The sequence below is a fragment of the Aythya fuligula genome, chromosome 8 (assembly GCF_009819795.1).
Source record: "Aythya fuligula isolate bAytFul2 chromosome 8, bAytFul2.pri, whole genome shotgun sequence".
Taxonomy (NCBI): Eukaryota; Metazoa; Chordata; class Aves; order Anseriformes; family Anatidae; genus Aythya; species Aythya fuligula.
In genome coordinates this window covers 24,975,679-24,999,166 of record NC_045566.1, presented here as the reverse complement: position 1 = coordinate 24,999,166, position 23,488 = coordinate 24,975,679, and the positions used below count along the sequence as shown (strand labels likewise).

The window sequence follows — 23,488 nt, the reverse complement described above, 5'->3', positions numbered from 1 at the left end:
ACCAGATGAATTAAGACCGGGCTCCCTATTGTGGTTGCTGAGCACAATGCCAAGTGCAAAGAGCAGCATTACTGGTGCCAGTGACCCAGTGCAGGATCTTCTCAAAACGACGCCCGTTAGAATGCCTGGCTTCAGAGCAGGGTGGTGCTTCAACAGGTATAAAAATCCAAGAAGCTGCAGGGCCCGACTTTTAAAAGTGAGTAAGAAATCAGTCATGATGCATTCATGCTGGCTTGTGTAGCCTCCTCAGTGGCTGTAAGTGCTCCACAGAGGCAAAAAGCTATCATCTCATTAGGAACCAAAATGGTACAGCCCAGTGACATTTGTTCTGGTTTGCAAACTGATCCACTCTTGTCCCTGTTCAGGCTGCACAGGGAGCGGGGGAGAGTCAGTCTCTTCTGCTGCAAGAGCTGTGCCAAAAACACTACCCCATTACGTAGGACCAGTGCAAGTCCTGCAGAAAGATGTAAATATTCCAGCAAGGAAAAATGGATGAACTGGTAGTTATGAGTCCTGGCAGCAGATGAATGAGAAGCTTTTCCATTTACCAGGCATTTGGTGTCAAGGTGACAGTTTTCTCTCTGCTTTCCTCCAAGTCTCTCGAAGTGCTGCCTACAAGGTCTTCTGAAGAATTTATAACTAGGCTTCTGTTGCAGCTAAACTCAGATGGCTTGCTTTCTAACAGTTACTGGTCTTCCAGGGGAAGGTGGAAAATGTGGCCCACCTCCAGATATTGAAAACGGAGACATCCTTTCCTTCCAGTTGAAACAATACCCCCAAGGTGCAACGCTGAAATACAAATGTGCAAGTTTCTACATCCTGAAAGGACCTGAGCAAATCACCTGCACTGACGGGCAGTGGACAAATCCCCCAGTTTGCTTGGGTAGGTGAAAGCTGGTGCTGCGTGGCCCAGAGCTGTGTGAGCTGCTCTTTGTCTTTCTCTCAGGCCCTGTGTGCGCTGCATTTTTGTAGCAGCACTTGTGCTGGGGCTGCGATGCTGACAGGGCAGAAGAGCAGCTGATGCTTCTCCTGTGCAGAAGGAATTTCCTCTGGAGGTCAGCTCCTGTAGCTGCCTCTGCTTCCTGCTGTCCCTCCCTGTCCCCAGTCACCAGCAGATCCAGGAAACTGGGTTGGTCTGAGTGCAAGGAAATCCAGGGCCACGAGGGAATGAATTTGAGAAGTTCTGGGACGAGGGCAAGGAGAGAGCCCAAAAAAGACACAGGGAAATTCATTGCTGCCTTCTGGGTGCCCCCACCCCAGGCTGTGCTTCCCCCTTGCCCTGTGAGACTGTCAGAGGGCAAAGGCCTCTCCACAGCGGTGTGTGGCGACTCAGCCATCATTGTTTTTCCATTTTGCTTTGTTGGATGCATGATGTGTCTGCATGAACTGATGACGTTCTTCTCTTGCCTTTTCCAAGCGGCTTGTACGACATCTGAAGAAGATATGGACAGAAACAACATTGAGCTGAAACGGAGTGGAGAAAGAAAGCTGTATTTAAAATCTGGCGATTTTGTTGAATTTGACTGTAAAATTGGATATGTGCAGGACCCAGCATCTTCCCCCTTCAGAGTGCAGTGCATGGACGGGACATTAGAATACCCACGGTGCAAGCCAGGAAGTAAGTCACCTCCACTCTGTCACTGCTTGGCCGCTGCCTTGGTGTATTTTTAGCGCAGAAGCTGAGAGGAAAGCCCCTAGCAAGTGTGCCTGGGGAAGAAATAGAGGGGCACCAAGATGGCAGAGCACCCTGCAAAGCTGCAGGCCATGAGGGGAGGTGCCCCCAAGAAGCCGCTGACTGGCGAAGCTGAGCTGGAAAGGCTCCTGGGAAACAGGCTCGCTGGGGCTCATCAGGGTCACTGGTGCTGGGCCTGCCCGGCTGGTTCCAGGCAGGACGGAAGGGCTGGTAAGTTCCCTGCAAGTGGCTTCTCTGAAATTGGAGGGTGCCATGGACTGTGGCAGGGCTGAAGAGAGGGAGACCACTTCCTTGCAGGCTCTCCCAAGCCTGCCTGTGTAGGCAGGGATTTGTCCCAACATTAGCGATTGAAAGGGATCTTGAAGAATCATCTAGCCCAATCCCCTTCTTGAGCAGGAGCACCTAAATCTGGTCACACAGGAATGCGTCCAGGTGGGTTTTGAAAGTCTCCACTGATGGACACTCCACACCTCCTCTGGGCAGCCTGTTGCAGTATTCTGTCACCCTCACTGTAAAAAATAGTTATTTTCTCACATTTAAGCGTAATCTTCAATGTTCTGGCTTGCACCCTTTTCCTCTTTATCTGTCGTTGGGTGTCACTGAGAAGAGTCTCGCTCCATCCTCCTGACACTTGCCCTTTATAAATTTATAGAAATTTATAAAGTCACAACTCAGTCTCCTCTTCCTCAAGGTAAAGAGACCCAACTCCCTCAGCCTGTCCTTGTAAGGAAGAAGCTCCACTCCCTTAATCTTTGTCGTGGCTCTGCGCTGGACTCTGTCAAGCAGTTCCCTGTCCTTCTTGAACTGGGGACCTGAACTGGATGCAATATTTTACTTTTAATTTATTTATTTATTATTTTTTAATTTTTTATCTTCCCCAGAGGACTGTACAGTGCTTGAGACAGCTATGGAGAGCAACAATATTAAACTAAGACAGCCAAGGAGAAGATCTTACACGTATCGTTCTGAGGAGTATATTTTGTTTACATGCAAGGATTCCTACCATGAAGTTTCAAACCCAGAGGATTTTAACGCCCAGTGTCAGGATGGAGTGATAAACTACCCCCAATGTGAAAGTAAGTGCTCTTTGTGGAAGATACACTGCTCTGCAGAACTGTGGATAACAACCCAGCAGTGCAGGCTGATAACTACTTCAGAGCTCTACAGTTCAGCAGAGAGCCAACTTGGCTGCTACATCTGTGATTCTGAGAAGCGCTTCGGTTCTCAGCAGAGGGCCATGGCCTTGCAGGGAGGTTTTTGGTGGCATGTGGTGTATCTACAGAAACGTTGCCTTTTTCTAGAAGCTCTCCCTGTCCCGGTCATCTCCTGAGAATTTGGAAGGTGTTCTGCTACCATTAAGTGACATTCCTGGGGTTCACAGTGTTTAGAAACATTCATGGTCAAGGCAAAAAAAGGGGGAAAGGCATCAAGTCGCATTGGTAAGGCAATATTGTCTCTTGCACTTAAGAACATCATCTAGGGAGTAACATGATGATTCTCTTAACTGTAGTTTGTGTAGGGGAACATGTGAGTGCCTACAAACTGAGTGGAGAAATGTCTCTTTTCTGATGTGACGTGTGAACCTCCTCCAGAAATTGTTGGTCGAAAAGTTCAAGGTATTAAAAAGCCAAGGTATTTGCCTGGGGAGACAGCTCACTATCAGTGCTGGCAAGGTTTTCAGATGATGGGGGCTTCCACTGTAACGTGTCAGAATGGGACCTGGACAGAGCCACCCCAGTGCAAATGGCAAATGTGAGTTCCCTCTCTCTCCATGCAATAGACTGTCAGTGAAGACAGCCCTCAAGCTAGCTTAGCGGCATTTTTGTCTCCAAATTTCAGTCTCGAGACTGTGAGGAAATTTTTTTTTTTTTTTTTTTTTTTTGCCTTAAATATGCTCTCACAAAGGTACTTGTGAGTCCTGACAGCAGAGGAATGAGAAACTTGCAATTTTCCCTTTGCTACGTATTTGGTGTCAAGGTGACAGTTTTCTCTCTGCTTTCCTCCAAGTCTTTCAAAGTGCTGCCTACATGGTCTTCTGAAGAAATTGTGGCTAGGCCTCTTTTGCATCTAAACTCTGATGGCCTTCTTTGTAATGGTTATTGGTCTTCCAGGGTTAGGTGGAAAATGTGGCCCACCTCGAGATACTGAAAACGGAGACATCCTTTCCTTCCAGTTGAAACAATACCCCCAAGGTGCAACTGTGAAATTGAAATGCCCAAGTTCCTACATTCTCAAGGATCTGAGCAAATCACTTGTACTGATGGGCAGTGTACAAATCCCCCAGTTTGCTTGTGTAGGTGGAAGCATATACTGCGTGGCCAGCACATGAGATCTCTAAACTTGAGATCTGCCAAGGTGTGCAGTTGTGATTCTGTCAGTTCTAGGAAACACTCAAATGATGAAGTAGTATCTGAACTAAAACTTGGATTTGTGCGTAACTCAAAGTCATCTTACAAGCAGTCTGAACAACTACACTTTGGTTGTGAAAAAGGATACACATTTGGTGAAAGAGCAAATGCATTATGTACTGAATCTGGATGGCATCCAACCCCCTGCTGCACTGGGCTGCCTTTTCCTAAAGTTATTTTGGACACTGGTTGTATTTGGAAGTAATTTCAGTATTATCATAATCATTATCATTAGTTTGTTGATTAAAAAAAAAATAAAAAAATCATCCACATCTTGCAGATACACCATGAAAATCTGGAAGGACTAGGGAATTGAGGGACAAACCAACTGAATATGAGTTTTCCATGAGAGGCCATAGCAAAAAATGGTTAGTTCAGCCTTTCTTGAGTATATACTCAAGCATGTACTTGAGTATAGTTGGATGGGCCTATGAAGATAGAATTGCTCACATGTACTGCCTAAATGAGATGGATGATGAAATACTTTAGCATTAGAAGCTGCTTAATTTTATCCTGTGCCTTTTTTATTCTGTGACTCTGAATTAGTGGGGATAACATAGCAAAAATACTCTTGGTTTATAAATAATTCTTAATTTGCATAGGAAGGATAAAGTTGAATCTCTTTATCTTCTACAAAATACAGTGAAAATGCTTTAGTGAAGGGATGGAAAAAAAAATCAGACATTAAAAAGATTATTGAAGCAAGCAGAAAAACCACTAATACTGGAGAAATTAAAACTATAGAAAGAATCTGAAATTTTTAATGGCACAGAAAAATTAACATTTGAAACCAACTTAGAGAAGTGATATGATTTCTGAAGTCCTGTTGTCTTCAAATCAAGACATGATACTTTTTTAAGTGAAATTCAAGTATACTGTTTTTAACTTGAATATTACTGGTGAAAGTCAGTGGATGTTCTGAAAATAAAAAGAGGGGGTTAAATACCGGATACCATATGAATTGCAGCAGTATGGATAAAACTGGCTCTCAGCTTGATGACCTACTTGCTTATGAATCACAAGCAGTTCTTTGAGGTGGAGCTACAAATTTATGCATCTTCAAATCTTCCACGTTCAGTAGCTGAGATGCTGTGGCACCGTAGCCACCACTCTGCTACTTGTAATTTTAAGAGAGTAAAATGCCACTCAGCATCTCACCCTGTATGACCCTGTGAAACAACAGAAGGCTTGAAGACAATAGAATAGTAGGTTTTCCTGACCTACTGAACTCATTTCTGCATTTTTCTTGAGTGTTCCTGAGTCTTACCATAGTTTGAGTAGACTGAGCACCTGTTTGCTCATTGTTACATTAGCTTTTGAAATTTCTGAGCTACTAGTTCTGAGAAACTAGTTCCAATGAAAGAGGAACAATTCAAAAATGATCTCTGTTTCACTGATAGACCTTCAGTAAGAAATTGTTAGTGTTCTGTGCACCTTTTTAAAAAAAAATGAGTGGAAATTACAAAAAGTACCTTTCAAAATACCTTTCAAATTTAAATCCTCACTTAAGGTCAAGAAATAGTAAGACAGGGTTGTAGGGAGAACAGTCTGAAGTGGTTATGGCTGTTTCCATAGGAATAAGAGCAAATTTGAAGTAGTCCAGTCTCAGAAGGGTAAGTTGTCCATTGATGGCCACGAGTGTCTAGGCTGAAAAATACAGTGGAATTGTAGTGTTGCAATATACACAAAGCTAGCTGAAACGTGCTCTCTACACAGACATTATGTCAAGAATTAGGTACAGTATGTCTGACAATCACTAACCTAAAGAACCAATCTGGCCCTGAAGTGATGTATAATCAGAGACTAAAGTAACATGGTTTGCGTGAATCCTGCCGCTGTCCATGACTCTTAGCCTACGATGAAGACAGCAGTTTATTTAATATTACCGGAACTGTAATTGTGCAACCACATTATTCATGATGTTCAGAGTTCCCATCAGAAATTGTCTAAGGATCTCTACAAATTCATACATTTACAGTGATGAAACTCCCTTATGCTTTCTAACTCCCAAACGCCGTCTGTGCAGTTCAGATGACAAATCCATGATTTCTGACGTCAGTCCTGTTGGACATCTGCACTCTGGGTCACTGATTTTGATTTAGTTTCACTCAGCTACAGTACTTAAAGACTTCAGTTAGAACTCCAAATCCCACAAACAGACATATGTGCATGATGTCCTAGCTGAAATAATTTGATATACATTTTGGAGAAATCTTTATACTGTATCAAATCATGTTCAAGAAATTGCCAAAGAACACTTGAAACTGGAAAAAAAAAATATTTGCAAAAGGGCAGTGTTACAGGATGTTATGTGCCACCCACCTTCCTGGGACCTCTTCCAGAAAGACTCCTTTAGAAATAAAGAGTAGTCAGTCCTAGTGCCCACTCAGTCCTTGAACTTTCTGCTTCAAGATTAGTAATGATACTAATTAATATGCATTGCCTATGGTTTAGCAGCATACTGCTTTTGAGAAGTGACAAACAAAGCCTTCTTCCAGACATGGATATACTGGGCTCTGATACTTGGGCTGTATGCAATTATAAATCCTCTCCAAGGTCATTCTATAGTAGGAAAATATAAAATAATTTCTGTCCTCCTTCATTCCTGTAGCTTTATGCTACCATGAAGTTGTTCTAGATCTTATTTGACTTACCAGGAGCCTAGATGACTAAGCAGCACATGTATGCAGCTGATTCATCCACCTTCACTCCACAGGAGGACCAACTTGTGGTGACTGTATAATCATCCCCTCCCAGCCCGGAGTGTGCTGGTGTGATTTTCTGAATTGCAAGTAAAAAAAAAAAAAAAAAAAAAAAAAAAGGCTCCAGTTTATAAAGAACGTGTTTGCCTCACTCCCTAAGACATCTCTATTTGAAAGTTATTTTATGCAATTTTGGTCAATAGACTGTGAAGATAAAAACTTCTGCAATTAATATAAAGGCATTCTTCAAATTAGCACTGCATTTTTCTCTTTCTATTTAGAAATTCTATGCTCTCCTCCAAGAGTTCCCAATGGGATCTTTAGACCTCAAGAAAACAGCTACAGAGAAGGGGCTATGATCACAATAGACTGTAATCCTGGATATCATTTGAGAACACTGTCTGGCAAAAACACAGCTCAATGCACCAGCAGAGGCTGGGTGCCTGCTCCAGATTGTGTTGGTAAGTAGCTCTTGTGAGTGAAGGCACAATATACACAATTGTTATTTTGGAAATATCTCAAGAGGAAAACCTCAGCACCATAGGAAATAAAAAATGCTTATTCATTGTGTTTCCTGGTGTTATAAAACTTAATGTGAATGGCTTGAAAAAAAACAAAAAACCAAACAGCTAAGAAACAAGGGTATAATGTAAATGTACATTATGTTTATAAACATGGGCATTATCTGTTACTATATTTGTGAAATAATATAGTAAAGTCTGCAATAGTCAGCTCCCTGACAGGAAGGTTTGTGGTCCAACTGAGGAGTAGCATGCCAGTCAAGATAAGAGGACACAGTGAGTGTTGAAATATCCAAACCAATGCGTAGGTGATGGTTGGAAGGTGTGTTTCATCATGTTAACCAGAACTTTAGATTTTTGCTTGCAGTTTTGTGTTGATATGTTATGAACAATTGCAGCTTTATTATACTCTGTCAAATGGCAAAACAAAATACTCTTGATTGATTGGTAATGAGTTCTTTTTTGGCTTAAACTTCCATTAATTACAATTATAGTTTTTCCCATTATATGCAGTAGAAAAACAAAAGTCAGCAATTTCATTATTTATTGGTCTTTGATCTTTGATTACTGAAAATGAAAGAAAAACATACGAAACAGAAGGAGGTGAAAGAAACCCTGACAAAATCAGTCTTGTAAATGAACCTTTGGGTAAAATTATTTGATCTATCCAAGAAAAGTACATTGTTAACAAGTGGATTAAGCATTTATCTATTTGTAGATTCTGAAATTGAGGAATCTTTTGGAGACCACCTCTCTCATTATTAAATGGTCCGTTCAGTGGCTGATCCCTCCTCCCCATCCTCCTCACCCCCAGCATGTGATGTAGAGCTTAGGGATATGGTTTAGTGGAGGGCTGTTAGCGTTAGGTTGGAGGTTGGACTCGATGACCTTGAGGTCTCTTCCAACCTAGGAAATTCTGTGATTCTGTGATATGTGGGCTTTGGTTCAGGGCACGTCAGGAGGAACCTAGCTGCCTTGGCCAAGCAGGACACCCTGGGTAATCTTTGAGTGACAGCTGCTGCTAAGCCTGACTTGTTCCTGAAAAGCGCTTTTGAGGAACTGAGAAAACAAAAGAAATATCACGTTTTAAAATGAAAAAGAGTAAAGCTAGAAAGAGCTTTTGGTGTAAGATCTCGGAAGTGACAAATAAAAATGGTGACAGCTGTTACAACAATTGCTAGACTCTGCACTTTAGTGTCTAGATCTGAGCTAGCTGCCTGGGTTCCCATCAGTGTCAGTATAGTACACTTAGCTGAGACCCTGTGAAGAAACTGTGTTATCTCGCCATAGAATTAATACTTACATTTGGTTGCATGAATCAGCCTCTAGTGTCCACCAAGAAGATGGACTGGATTTCTGTTGATTGCAATGAAAACAGGCAACCAGCATAGCTGTAGACATCAATTGAACACAGCCTAGTTGATCCTGCACTCCTTGAGATCTGCCAAAGTGTGCAGTTCTGATTCTGTCAGTTCCAGGAAACACTCAAATAATGAAGTGGTATCTGAATTAATATTTAGGACTTTGTGTGCTGAGCATTTTGCCATGCATGTGTTGATACTGGTGCTGTTAAATTCTATTTCAAGAGAAACCCTGTGACTACCCAGTGATAGAAAACGGCAAGATAAGTGAAAGAATGGCACACTCTTACTTTCCAATGAGGATTGGACAGTATGTTGATTACCACTGTCGTAATGGCTACTTAGCCCCAAATGGAGAAAGAGTCGTTCGAATATACTGTTCGAAAGGGGGCTGGAATCCAGAGCCAAAATGCCTCAGTAAGTGCACTTCTACTATATGCTCAATTTTGTTATGATTATTGATGATCTGTGCAGCAGAACTCGTGCTGGTGGAATGCAAGTAGCAGCAACGTACAGTTTGTTAAAGTATAACTGGTTGAGTTGAACCCTGGAACTTCACCCAGACTGTTATCCTGTCTGCAGAGCTCAGCCACTTGATAAGTGACACTCTGAAGTGAGCAAGGCTGAAATGATAAATCTGGATTTGGGATGTTCTTTACTCCTGCACCTATCCCCGAGATTAAAAAAAAATAAATAAGAGAAATAAGATTTAGGAAATGTTTTTCATCTCTGGCTTCTGGGTCCTATGCATGTATCTGCTTTCACCTGCACACGCAGCAAGACATTCCAAGAACATCTTCTCTGTGTAAATGTATTATTCCTGCAGTGGCTTGGGCACTTTGTCTAGAGGTTGCTGTCTGGGATTCACTGCCCAGTCTTTTTGGATAACGTTTGGGACTGGCCAGGTGGCACGCTCTCGCAATAAGCTGAGAGTGAGTATTGCTGCAGCAAGAGATCCAGATACACTGGCTTAATCTTTCAGTGATAGAAAATATTTAAACCAGTAAGCTGAGGCCTTCTCTCATATCCCCCATCTTCAGTCAGATTACAGTTCCTACCTATCGATAGGACCTGAAAGATCAACAAAAGGTTGGTCTTTCTCCATTTGCCCTGAGCAGAGTGGAAGTCAGTACAGGGGAGAAGTGGAGTCCCGCCTAGAGGAAAGGAGCAGTTACTCCAATAACGGAGCCACAGCATTCCTTCATCCATCCGTAGGGCCAGCATGCTTAGCAGTTGGTAAAATCTCTACAGCTGGTTTGAGACGCATTTGCATAGAGATGGTAAAATCTCCTGAGGGGAAATGCCAAAAATTGTCTCAGCACAGGCATCAACATATGAGAGACTCAGCAGACCGTACCAGAGCTAGTGCTCATGACACTAGATGCAATGCAGTTAGCCAGCCTTGCTTATGAACTATGGTAAGGACTAATGTTTACCAGATCACTTCTTACTGCATTACGGGGTCATTTGAACTCCCGTTCCTGTGATACGTTAACCTCAGGGCAGTGAAGGAAAGCATACTTTAATTCAGATTTGAGCATGGACGTCTTTGGGGAATAGAATGATAAAGAAAGGTGCTAGGAGGCCCCTTTTTTGGTAATGGTCTTCCTAAGCATTATTGTACCTGAGTTTTAGCTGTTCAGATTACTGTGGTTAAATGTACTTACCTTTCTTCTTTAGAAACATGCTCTGTAACACACCTGGAAAATGGTTATTTCAGATATAATCGTTATATTTACACGGAAGGTGAAAGAAGTCAATATGTCTGCAACCAAGACTATCATACTGAAAGTGAAGGTGGTGAAGTTACATGCACAAAGAATGGCTGGTCACCTTTCCCAAGATGTATCCGTAAGAGTGAGTGTGCTTACATTTTGTCACAATTTCTAGCTAAAAAACAATAAATCCATCGTCACATCACCCGCATTAATCCATCACTGCTGCTTGGGGTAACTCTAAGTCTAGGTGCTTTACATGTGAAACACAGTGCCGTGATTCCTTCAGCTGTCTCATGCAGCTCTTGAGTCCCTGTGTGCTACTGAGGTCAGTAGCTATAAAAACATGCAGAATGATGCCCTGTAAAATGGCCACACCAGGCTCATTCAGTTCTCCTGGACTATAAGCTCTAGGGTGGGAGTCAGACCCTCTTGGTCTTTGGTAGTGAAATTTTCTATAACCCAGCAGTACAGTAATGTAATAAATAGTAATCACTCCCTTTGAACAGCCTGTAATTTCTTCTCTCCTTAGAGCCTCCATCTATGCCACTTCATCCCCTTTTGCTTGCCTTCCAGCTGGCATCATACTGGAAGGAGGGAGGAACAGGAAGGTTCTCTCTCCTAATACCCTTTCCAGCTTTTGAACCTGACTTGCAGCAAGCCTAAAATTGCTATGATGTCACACCTAAACTTTAGATAACTTTATATAATGACTAGATACTTTATATAACGATTTTATATGGACAAAAGAAGTAATGAAACAATTCCAGCATGAAAGAGACACCTACCATAGAATGTTTTGGACAGCCACTTGCTGATATTTTCACATAGCTATGAGCAAGCAAAACAAAATTTGATAATTCTTAGTGTTAGCCAATAGTGAGCATCATGACTGTAAATACCAAAAAAATATATATATAAATACCAGTTAGTAACACTGAGTTTTGACTTTTCACATTCTGGTTGTACCTGAGGAAGGGAGCTTAACACAGAAGCAGAAAATAATGTGCTCTTAAAATTGTTCTCAATCCTTTTGCTGTTTTCATTTGTCCTCCATCTTCTGGGTATCATAAGTATGTAGTTTAGCGGCATTTTACTGGAAAGGAATTTTGTCTTTCAGAAACATGCAAGAATACTGTGCTGGACAATGCTTCTTTCCTCTCGGCAAGGGGTACGTTTGGCTTACAGGCAAAAGTCACCTATACGTGTCATGATGGCTTTGTAACTCCAGAAGGAAAAGACAGAGGAGAGACATGGTGTCAAGAGAATGGCTGGACTCCAACTCCAAAGTGCATCAGTGAGTAGTACAACTTCAGAGCTCCCTGTTGCAACCACTAGTATAAACAAGATGCCCTATGTACTCTGATTTTCTTCATCTATATTGGTAGAGGTTTCTTACAGAGCAGAGGGAGAGTCAAACAGAGGACTGAGCCTCCAGAGATGAACTTTTCTGGGGCTCCAAGAATGAAAGACAGAAAGCAAAATTGAAGCGAGTATGCAGGGAAAATATCTTCTGTCTTCTAGGTGAGCTATTTTTTTTCGAACCTCAGTGTTATGAAGTAGATGATCACTGCCCTCTCCAGTGATTTTAGGTGATATATATATATATAGGTGCATATACCCAATCTTACTCCCAGTTTCTCCAATATTTTTGATAAGAGGGTGAGAACCTTTCACACTTGTGAAGGACAATTTATGAAGAAATGCCTGTGAGCCAAAGAATTATGTCAATAACTTTCTTTAAAAGTGACCAAATAAGAAAAGTGATTCATTATTTGGACAGATGTTATGACTGTGCATAAAAGAATAGGCTGTGCTTTCTACCCTGGGGCTAGAAAGCACATTTTTGAAAAAGACCAGAGTGTTCTTTTCTGAGAAATACTTCCATACTGTTGTTGCCTTTATCCTGTTAGAAGTCCTTTCCTCTCCTGTACAGGGGTATAGGACACTAAAAGAGGAACTTAGATCTTCCAGTGTTGTAAGGCCAAGGTCTGTAATACTGACCAACATTAGCTAGCACTTTCTTCTGTCCTTTTGGTTCAGACTGAATTTACACAGATGTTTTTTTCTGATCAGCTCACAAAAGGCCACGGGGAACAGGAGTACAAACGGTGTGATATGACACTTATAATAAAAATAAATAGTGGAAGGAAAGGAATTGAATCCAATGAATTTGTGCCAGATTCTACTCCTCCTTCTTTCTAGAATGCAGAATGCAATAGATACTACGTGAATGTATTACATATAATATTCTAAATTCATATGCTGGCAATGCAGAATTTTTAATGTTTTAAATATCCTGAATTGTCCACTAACCTAGCACACACTAAAGTACCTACAGCAATGATGTTTCCAACAGGCAATGTTTCTGGATTGCAAAATGCTCTAACGTTATTTTATTCTACAGGATCATGTAGAAAACCTGATGTTCACATTTTGGATGACCATGTAGATAAAAGCGTGTTCCTTCCTGGAGATACAATTGCATATTCATGTTCAGAGGGATTTCAAACTGCAGATAATATGGCAACTGGTACTACAAGTTGTGAAATAAATGGTGAATGGAAACCAGCACCCAGGTGTCTTGGTAAATATTTTTCTGCTTGCTGACCAGTGTAACTGTATGAACTTTGTGAAGCTTTATTCTTTCATTTGGTTTTGTTCTAATCAGTGCTAAGTGATGATAAGAGCATGACTGCCTCCTCTACCTGCTCTGGCCCAGAATCGCTCCTGCCTGGCTGCTGGAATCCAGCCCGGTGCCACAGGGATCTGGGACCTCTGCTAAGGCCAAGGGATGCAGCTGCCACTTTCCCCTTTGCAGGTTCAACCAGTAACAAAGCTGAGCACATATCCAAGACTCACAGACACAGGACACTGACACAGCCACATGAATTGCCACAGGCAGGGCTTGCGCTCAACAACACGTGCATACGGCACTCAGATAAAACATAAATATGGACAGCTACGTCCCCTTCCTCCTCTTCAGCTGGTAAAGATAGAGTTTCACTAGTCCAGGTGCACACACAGCACTTTCTAGGTTCACAGGCACATGCATTCATGGAGCCCTCAAGGCCTTTGCTTGCCTCACTCACACCAGTGTCCACCCCGTAGCTGTTTTTTGGGACATACTGTTCCCACTCCAGTGGCTGGAAGGTAAAGTCCCCCACAGGCTCCAGTAGCTGCACTGGAACCCCACCTACTTAACTGGCACCATTTTTTTTTACTCACACACATACAGTAGTTCTCACCAGTAGCTAGCACCTAAACCTTGCTACACGTAGGGGGATAGAGAGTGACATTACACAGTGAGAGAGTTAAGAACAGATTTAATAAAATGCAGATGATAGGACAGACTGCAGTGATCAGGTGCAGGGCTCAGCCAGGCAAGCATACTGACTGGCACAGTGTTACATGACTGGTCCCTTTTATCTCTTTCCTGCCTATCCCGATCTTTGTTCTCCTTAGCTCACTTGCCCCTCCATGTCCCCTCATGGGTTTGTATGGTTGTGTCAATTCCCACACTGTTTCCCTTCCAGGTTCTCCCTGGTTTAGTCTTAGTTGCAAAGACTAGATTGATTATCTTGAAAGTGGTGCCTGTAGTTTTTTGATAGCTAACCAATTAGTGTGACTGGGAAGTTTGTTTCTTGTCATTGCCTCCATGTTGTTTTTTTTCAGGGCTGTGCGTCTGTGTATTTTGTTTTTTGGTTTCCCCTGTTTCCATTAGTAGTATCTCATGTACTTTTTGTAGGTCTTACAGTATATGTTAAAATATTTTGTCTTTGTAGAAATAGAATGTGAAATACCAATAGTGCCCAATGGATATATTTCTCCCAGGGAGGATAAATATAGCAATGGAGATGTTGTGAATTTTTTCTGTAAAAAAAAATACAAAAGAGTGGGACCTGCCTCTGCTCAGTGCTATTACTTTGGATGGTCTCCATCACCACCAACATGTAAAGGTAAATCTTTTGTTGACTTTATTGTGGGAGGAAATGTATGAAAATGCCTGGGTCCTGAAGACTTTTGTGGTCACCTTGTCTCTAAAAGGGCAGGTACTGGTCTACATGTGGTATTATTCTGCTATTTCTCGTGAAAGAGTCTGAGCAGTTGGATTTTCAATGATGTTAACTTTTCTGTGCGTAAAAACATTGAACATGTCTAGAACATTTTTCTGGTCATCAGCCCAAATATTTTTCTTGTTGCCTTATTCTTTTATCTTCAGTTATGCCAACTGGAGTTCTGCAATAACTGAAAGTGAGCTGGTAAATGGCTTGCAAAAAATTTCACTGCAATGTATGAAAAAAATATTATTTATTTGAAAAGACATAAATAGGCTGCAATATGGCAGCCAGGAATTATTTATTTGAGCAATGCCCTCTCTTACTCTATCCTGTTTTTATATTTAAAAAAAATGTTTTTGGAGATGATACATAGCTGAACTCCAGGCAAAAAAAAACACAAAAACTCAGTGAAGGCTTTTTACTATGAAATTCCTCAGTTGCATCCTGTAGGATTAACAATGTCATGCAGAAGGGAAGACATATTCCCCTATTCTTCTTCTGAAGGAAGCTCAAGATGGCAAGAGCATCTCATATTTCTCACATTTCTTTCCTGCTTGATCAGTTATGTTGTTGTCTTTCTTTTTGCTCACTCTCTTTTGCATTTGAAAACAAGTATATTTTATGTTGTTAGCTCTTCAGCTCAAAAGCATGTTAAGCTCCCTTGGCAGGAGTTCATTCCTTTAGAAGTACATATTACTTTCTGGGTGATTTGCATAACATGCCATTGTTTCTTGTAGTTTTTTTTTTTTTTTGTGAAATGCATGTCCATGTAACACTTTTCTTCTCTTAAAAATGGTTTTGTTTCATCAACTGTTTCTTTTATCATGGCAGGAAATTGACAGCACATGGAAGTAAGAGAGTAGACTGAGCCAGGGTCATTCATCTCAGACGATGGGCTGCAGCCCAACATGAATCCAAATAGTCAAAGCCTGTTTAACCTGTTCTGTGGATTTTTCTTAACTTTAAACAAGAATCTCAGTTTATTTTGTGCTGCACTTAATATGTAAGTGTGCTGATAGTACTGAGTAAAGAGCATAAAATTAATCTCTTGATTTCAGAGAATCCCAGAGGCTGTGGACCTCCACCTGAGATTACCAATGGAAGTATTGCCGCTGGCTCTCTGCAACAGTATCAGCATGGGAGTAGAACAGAATATGAATGTGACACCATATTTAAATTGGTTGGATCAAAGGAAATAGAATGTGTTGATGGACAGTGGTCACCTCCTCCTTCTTGCATTGGTATCCTACATAATTCTATATATAAAAAGCTGTGGTGTTGCCATACAAAGATAACCAGAAGTAAAGTAAAAGAGCTAATGCCAACTGATCACTAGGAAAAAAAAAATGCTGTTACAGTAAAAGCAAGTAAAACTAAGTCTTCAGGTAGGTCAGGACATGTTCGGACAAAGTAAGCCGGATATGCCTCCATCCTGAGGCTTTGTAAACTCAGTACAAATGCCATGGCCTGTTTCCAGCAATGACAATACTGTATGTTGCAGGGGCTCAGGGCTGCAAATGTGATGACTGTATATGCATTGTGTTGCTGTCTTCCCTAGGCTAGAGTTAGATGCACCACATTTTTTTATAGTGCTGACATTGAAATGGTGAATGGTTCTACAGTCAGGTGTTCAGCCTCGACACAAGCACCCACTCTCTGTGCATGTCATTAGATGGTGTACCTCAGACCACAGAGTATGGATGTCAATTGCAGGAGTGCAAAACTACCATTCACTTGTTAAGACAGTGTCTCAGAATTGAAGCGAGAATATGCAGATACAGAAAATAATTAGGAGTGTCCTTAAGGAAGAGAACCAATAAACATTGTGTTTTCATGGACTAGTTTACTTTGTCCTACAAATCATCTTCTGTATCAACTGCAGTGCTCATCTAAGTGCCATACAAATTCCCTTATTCTCCCCATAATATGTCTTAATATGCAGAAAAATCCACCCACTCAAGATACTTCTCTCCTCAAGCTCTGATCCTTGTGTAGTTTGTGTACGGAGAGATCAAATGGAAATATCTTCAACAGGTGGCTCTTCTGCTACAGCTGCCCCTCATTTTCACAGGGCTCTTGAGAACTTTCTTTTGCAAATATCTATCATCTTCCATGTTTTATTCAACTGTTCAGAAGATTCTAAAACTACTTTTTTTTTTTTTTTTTTTTTTTTTTTTTTTTTGCGCGCACGCGCGGGGGGGAAGGGCTCTGGGAACAGGCAGAAAGGGATATGCAATCATGTGGGTCTCCTTCTTTAGAAACCAGGCTAAAATCCATTAGCAACAAAATCTTCTGCACTGACAGAGGTCCCAAAAGACTTGTGATTCCCTTGGAAAGTCTGGTGGTCTGTTTGAATTCTTACACATCTTCCAAAAGCAACACTGATGTTTTAAAAATGTATAGCATGGAGAATGATTGCTCACATCTTTTTGATATTTGTTCCACAGAGAACAGTTTCTGTGCACAAGTTGGAAAAAAAGAGTGGTTCAAGATTGAGCGCAAAGTTGTTCAAATCCAGTTTCTGAGATTAACATGGGTCTTTCCTCTTCCCTGTTCAAAACCGGCTGTATGCCCCTATTCTGATACATCCCTTTTTCCTCCCTCAAAATAAATACCCTCGTACTGCACTCAACTGTGCAAACCATTAACCTTTACTTTCACTACCACAGCAACAGTGGCAGCCCACAGCAGAAACCACAGTTAGCACATAGAGATGACAGCCCTGCAGCTCTCTAAGTGATGTTACAGTGGGTTTCAGCTCTTGTAGTAACACTAATTGAGGGTGCACATTACAAATGTGTAGGTGTGTAACTGAATATAATTTTGATTGATCAGAATCAGGATCCAGATGAACTGGATTAATTGAAGGTTTTCTTACACTTTAGGATTCATGTATCTTTGAAAAACAGAATTTTGGGAATTAACCTTAGCTGAAACTACTTGGGGAGTATGCTGTGGAGTTATTGCAGTGATGGAAAAAGAAGGAAAAGGTCTGGAAAGGGATTTAGTAAACTGACTAAATTACATACAAACCTCAGCTCTATAGAAGGTATTGTTAGTTAATAGGAGTAGGTTTGACTTACCAAGTGCAAATGTAATTCTTTTCATTTAATCCTTTCAGATACTCAAATGTGATTCCTGTAAAATTGTGCAATATTTCTGCTCTTTTCCACAGAAGACAAAACACCATGTGGATCACCTTCCTCTATCCCGAATATTGTTCTTCACCAGCAAGACCAGCTCGAGTTTTCTCATGGTGACGAAGTATTATATGGATGTGAAAATGGCGATGCTGGAAGTATGAGGACAAAATGTCTTAATGGGGAATGGAAGCCTTTACCTCTTTGTGATGGTAATCTGTTTCCATAATATTTCAGATATGAGTTTAACATTGTATTCAATATTTCAAGATCTTCAGGAATCAATAAGTAGCCAGAGATACTATAGTTTTATGCATCTTAACTAAGTGCTTTTTTATTTACTCCTCTTAAGTGTGAACATGTCGTTCATCCTGGAATGACTCTGAAGGTACAAATTAGTAAATACTCTGAGTCAGTCTGGGGAAAGAAATGGACAGTTTCACAGTGGGTAACATCAAATATGATGACACATCAATTATGGCACTGCACACCTTTGGTGTGCAATGACCTTATGACATGAGTATTTTTTACCTGTTTTCCAGTGTTCCTCACCAACAAAGACCCTTCAGAAGCCTTGGGACATACAAGCAATAAAGTCACATGCCTATTGTATTACTTACATGGAGATTTGTGTCTCTACATACTACTTTGATTTTTTAAAATCCTAATAGAAATTAGAAATAGTAGTAATAGCCATGATGTGCTGGTCTTATCTTATCCTTGCCATTTTTATGTAGATTATTCCTTTTCATTTCTGATCAGTAGTTTTCTTTTTTCTTTTTTCTATCCTTCCCATTTAGTTTCACAGTGCATAAACTGTTGAAAGTAGTCATTTTAAAAGATGTGAAATAAACCCTTTGCCTAAGTCACAAAAAAACAATGTATTGGACTCAGTAGGTTTAACAAAAAAAAAAAAAAAAGTGACAAGTATTGTATGAGAAGGTGTTTTGGCTGGAATAAATTTGACTGGAGTATATAGGCTTTTATTTATCTTTAGTGAAATACAGTTTATTATATTCAATTCTTAGTTTTCCTTTCTACAGAAGTGATTTTGTATTTCTCAGGGATTTGGATATGCTGTACCTGTATTTGCAGTTGAGGACTGAATCTGGAACAAAATACAATCCGCTTAGCTTTTGCATTAGCTTGTCTTCTCACACTCAGAATCACCAGTCAAGGACACAAAATGTGGTTATGACTTACATACACTTTCCCTGGAGACTGATACCTAGTATATATTTAGTGTGGAATACTACTACCTCCATGCTCCTGTTTCTGTAAGCAAAAGAAGGGTTCTATTCTTGTTTGTCGGTTTTGAGGAAGAAATGAATGCTTAGTTTTTCAGTTAATGGACTCAGCAGAAGGGATCCTGTTAAAATAAAATAATTTTGTTAGCAATACCAGTCTGTGCTTTAGACAGCAAGAACAAAATCTTGTTTCTGTAATCTAGGAATCTTAGGAGTTACTTCAAACTACTGTAAATGAAAAAACATCTTCACATGGACATGCATTAGGAAACCAATGACCTCTTCATCAGTGAATGCACATGTACATCTTATCTGAATCAAATCTGTTCTTTAGCTGTTTGTGTTGATTTTATTCAGCTCCATATCATCGCTGCGTGACTCCAGTGGATGTTGAGGTTGTACAACTTAGCTATTTTTCCAAGCCAAAAAAGGAGACTGAGCCACATGGAGTTATACGGTATAAATGTACATCAGCTGACAACAATATTAAAGAGGCAACTTGTGTGTCTGGAAAATGGTCACCGGAGATTAATTGTACAGGTGTGGTTTTACTATGCATACAATTTCTTCTTTTTATATTGGAATGATAAATGCTCATTATTAAAGCTTATTAGTATCTGTGCCACTAGTCTGAAACAGAAATGCTAACACGCTTATATATGTGTGTGTAATCAACTATATGCTAAGGGATAGTCATGGGAACTAATGATGGGAATGATTTGAACAGTGAACAAGGTTCAGAGACACTATTTTAGTGAAGCAGACCTAATAATACCTACTATGACAATTGGAACAGTTGGCCCTGTCACTTCTGCTGTGAGAAAAGATGCAAAGATAAATTTAAGCTTTTTTTCTTCCAAAAGGGCTGTACCCTGGTAGAAATGGGAGTAGCACATAGCTCAAGTTCCAGCCAAAGTTACTTTATTTTCTTTAAAGTTCAAAGCTCTTCTTTTGCTATTTTTTATTCTATTTTTTTTTTCCCAGTCATTTCTTATCAAAACAACAGGAAAAAAGCTGAATTGGCCAGACTGCCCCAACCTAATGCACACCAAAGGTCAGATGCCTGCAGGATTGCCTTCAAGAGTCATAGGTAGAGCAGGATATTGCCTGTAAAAGAGTAAAAACAATCATGGTCTCATTGCCTGCTTTGATTGTGCGATATTGATGGGAAAGGATGTGTGGAAGTGGAAGAAGTGCATAGGGTGGCATTCTCTTTCAAAAACAGTTCCTACCTTCCCAGTGTTCTGAGACCATGAGAAGCAACAAACCAAGCTTCTGAGGTTTTCTCCTGCTCAGATCTACCTCTTTCCCTCCTTTTTCCTTTCCTATGACAGGAGCTGCCCCTTATTCCTTGAGCAGCAAAATTCGTATTTATTTTTTTGTTTCCTTTCATGGTTCTCATTTAACTCTACTATTAGCTATGCCTGGGAAAAACAATAACAACAACAAAGCAAACAATCAGAAAAGCTGGCAAAACCAACCACACAAACTGTAAACAACCGAGAGAATTGGTCCACAAGCTGGACCAGTTTTCCTGAAATACCTCACCATACAGAGAGAGTCAGGGAAAGTACACAAGCTTGTGCAGCTGTGTAAGGGAAAGAGGGGACTACCAGCTTACATTACTGAAGACAATTTTGATGTAGAAAAATATATTGATGGTGTTTTTTTCTGACCATGTGTTCTGTGAATACATGTTGAAAACATGAGCATCTAAAGGCAGCTCTGGTGTTTCTGAGGCAGAACAAAATTATTATGATACTAGTTGAAGCTTCAGGTAGCTACTGAAGACTTATCTAATGCCAGTGTTTTCTTGGTTGTTAGTATTGTAATCTGTGGTGAACTGTTACGCTTTATCTTATGTTCTGTTATGATGTGCATATGTGTCCTTAGGTGAAAGCACTTGCCCACCTCCGCCTCAGCTGCACGGTGCTAAACAGATACCAGCTGAAAGAAATTACAAGAATGGGAGTAAAATAATTTTTTCGTGTCTTGAGAGTTTCCAGCTCATTGGTGGGAATGAAATAACATGTATAAATGGGAGATGGCAGTCACCACCACGCTGTGTCGGTCAGTAGTGGATTTTTTTTTTCTATTTGTTTTATTATGAACTTCTGTGTTATGTACTTGCACTCATAATTAGCAGAAGGATGATGTTATTCTTGTTAAGACTGCCCCAAACAGGTAATTGTGCAGAAAAGCAATAGAATGTAAGTTGCTAAAGAAGGTGCAGTTCACCAATTGTCATGTAATAAGTTTGTGGGGTGTTTTGGTTGGTTGGTTGTTTTTTTTTTATTTAGACAAACTCATCTGAGATGGAGCATAAAACCTTCAGGCAGCTCCTCAGGAGCCGTGTGTTTATTTATGTTGCTTGGATGTAGTTTTAGCAGTCTTTGTTTGTTTGTTTGTTTGTTTTTGTTTTGTTTTGTTTGTTTGTTTGTTTTCTGTCTTTATTCTTACTTGATTTTTCTCCTTTCCTTTGTGTGACTTCTTCCTGTAATACAAATGTGAACGATATGGCATAACTTTGGCCATCTGTTCTAAGGAATCATAGAACCACAGAATGGTTTGGATTGGAATGCACCTTAAAGATCACCCAGTTCCAACCCCCTGCCATGGGAGGGACACCTCCCACCAGACCAAGTTGCCGAAAAGCCTCATCTAGCCTGGCCATAGGCACTGCCAGGAATGGAGCATCCACAGCTTCTCTGGGATGTTCCTGTGCCTCACCACCCTTTGAGTGAGGAATTTCTTCCTAGTATCTAATCTAAATCTACCCTGCTTTAGTTTAAATCCATTACCCCCTGTCCTATCTCTACACTCCCTGACAAAGAGTCCCTCCCCAGCTTTCCTGTAGGTCCCCTTTAGGTACTGGAAGGCCACTGTAAAGTCTTCCCAGAGCCTTCTCTTCTCCAGGCTGAACCACCCTAACCCCAACAGCTTGACTCCATAGGAGAGGTGCTCCAGCCCTCTGGTCATCCCCATGGCATTCCTCTGGACTCATTTGAATATGTCCATGCTCTTCTTGTACTGGGTGCCCCAGGTGGAGTCTCACAAGAGCAGAGTAGAGGGGGAGAATCACCTCCCTCGACCTGCTGGCCATGCTTCTTTAGATGCAGCCCAGCATACAGTTGTTTTTCTCAGCTGCAAGAACACACTGCTGGCTCATACTGAGTTCTTCATCAACCAACACTTCCAAGTTCTTCTCCTGAAGGTTCTTCTCAATACATTCTATGCTCAGCCTGTATTTGTGCTTGGAATGCTGAGGAATCCACAAGCTGACTGTTCAAACATTGCTGATGCAGATGATATCTTGTAAGCAGAAGTTCATTAAGAAGTAGAAGAAAGTGTTTTCAGAAATGGGTAGGAGATAGATGAGCGCAGGACAAACGAGGTGCGAGCTGGTGACTGATATGCACAACATGCCAAGCAAGCCTGTATTTTTAAGCTACAAAATTCTAATGCCCTGTGGTTTCTTTCCTCTTTTGTTGCTTGGGAGACTCTGTTTCCACTGATATGGCAGAGATAGAGAAGAATAATGAAAAAAGTGCTTGAGCTGTTCATAAAATAAACTAAGCTTCAGTATTGCTACAGCAAGAGATCCAGATACACTGGCTTAATCTTTCAGCGATAGAAAATATTTAAACCAGCGAGCCGAGGTCTTCTCTCATAACCCCCATCTTCAGTCAGAGTACAAGCCTACCTATCAATAGGACCTGAAAGATCAACAAAAGGTTGGTCTTTATCCAGTTGCCCTGAGTGGAGTGGCGGTCAGTGCAGGGGACAAGTGGAGTCCTGCCCACAGTTACTCCAATAACAAGAAGGGAGGGTGAGCTTTAGGGGCCTTCACTTAACCCTCTACCAGTTTGTGTCTGTCGTGGGGCTGCTCCTGTTCCAAGGGGCCGGGGGAATCAAACTGAAGCAATGGGAATTCTAGGCAACTTTGCTGTCCACTGCTCTCAAGAAACATGGCTATGTGCCAGCCTTGGTGTTCATTCCTTTTCTACTTTTTCCTCTTTACAATGCAGGGACTTTTGGATAAATGGAAAGGGCATGAAGGAACCCAGCTGGAGAAATGGAAGATCCTTTGATCAAACCAGTGATTTGAGCTCAATTTTCCCTGGAGTTTGCTGTTTCATTGTGCTGTGTTTGCAGCTTAGCCAATGTTCTGTGTTGGAATATGCCTTTTTTTTTTTTTTTCCCTTTAAATTGTCGGATGATTGTTTTGATATGTAACCATTTTTGTAAAGGTATTTACATTTATCCATTCAAATGACTGTACTTCCTTCTTACTTTTGTTCTGTATTGATCTCACTGTTATATTACTAACATTTGCATCCTGAAGTAGGCTGGCTTTGGTGGTATACTGAGACATCAATTAAAGTATGCAGTTAGTTTGCTGATCAGCAAGTAGTGTGTGTGGGGTCTTGTGTGCTCCTAGCTTCTTCTCCATGTGCTTGCCTGGGAGTTTAGCCTGGGGTCATGGCAGAGATGAGTGTCCTCACAGCCTCATCATGATGTGAAGGCGAGTGCTCTCCTTTAAACAACTCAGGGAAGTCTGTGGATCATAGACCCCAATTCTTATGCATGACTTGAGCCTCTGTGATATTTGGAGGGGGGAGTTATCAAGTGTGGACATA

The 23,488-nt window shown here is 40.9% G+C and overlaps 1 protein-coding gene across 1 annotated transcript in view; it reads left to right on the top strand.

Annotated features, from left to right (window-relative positions):
• LOC116491929 (complement factor H-like) overlaps nucleotides 1-23,488 on the top strand; it is a 50,235-nt gene that overhangs the window by 5,457 nt on the left and 21,290 nt on the right. Inside the window, exons 4-12 of the mRNA XM_032192298.1 lie at nucleotides 686-883; nucleotides 7,085-7,264; nucleotides 8,911-9,102; nucleotides 10,366-10,542; nucleotides 11,521-11,697; nucleotides 12,808-12,987; nucleotides 14,186-14,359; nucleotides 15,520-15,702; nucleotides 17,637-17,813. Coding sequence (XP_032048189.1) covers nucleotides 686-883; nucleotides 7,085-7,264; nucleotides 8,911-9,102; nucleotides 10,366-10,542; nucleotides 11,521-11,697; nucleotides 12,808-12,987; nucleotides 14,186-14,359; nucleotides 15,520-15,702; nucleotides 17,637-17,813 — 1,638 coding nt within the window. The remainder of the gene's footprint in view (nucleotides 1-685; nucleotides 884-7,084; nucleotides 7,265-8,910; nucleotides 9,103-10,365; nucleotides 10,543-11,520; nucleotides 11,698-12,807; nucleotides 12,988-14,185; nucleotides 14,360-15,519; nucleotides 15,703-17,636; nucleotides 17,814-23,488) is intronic.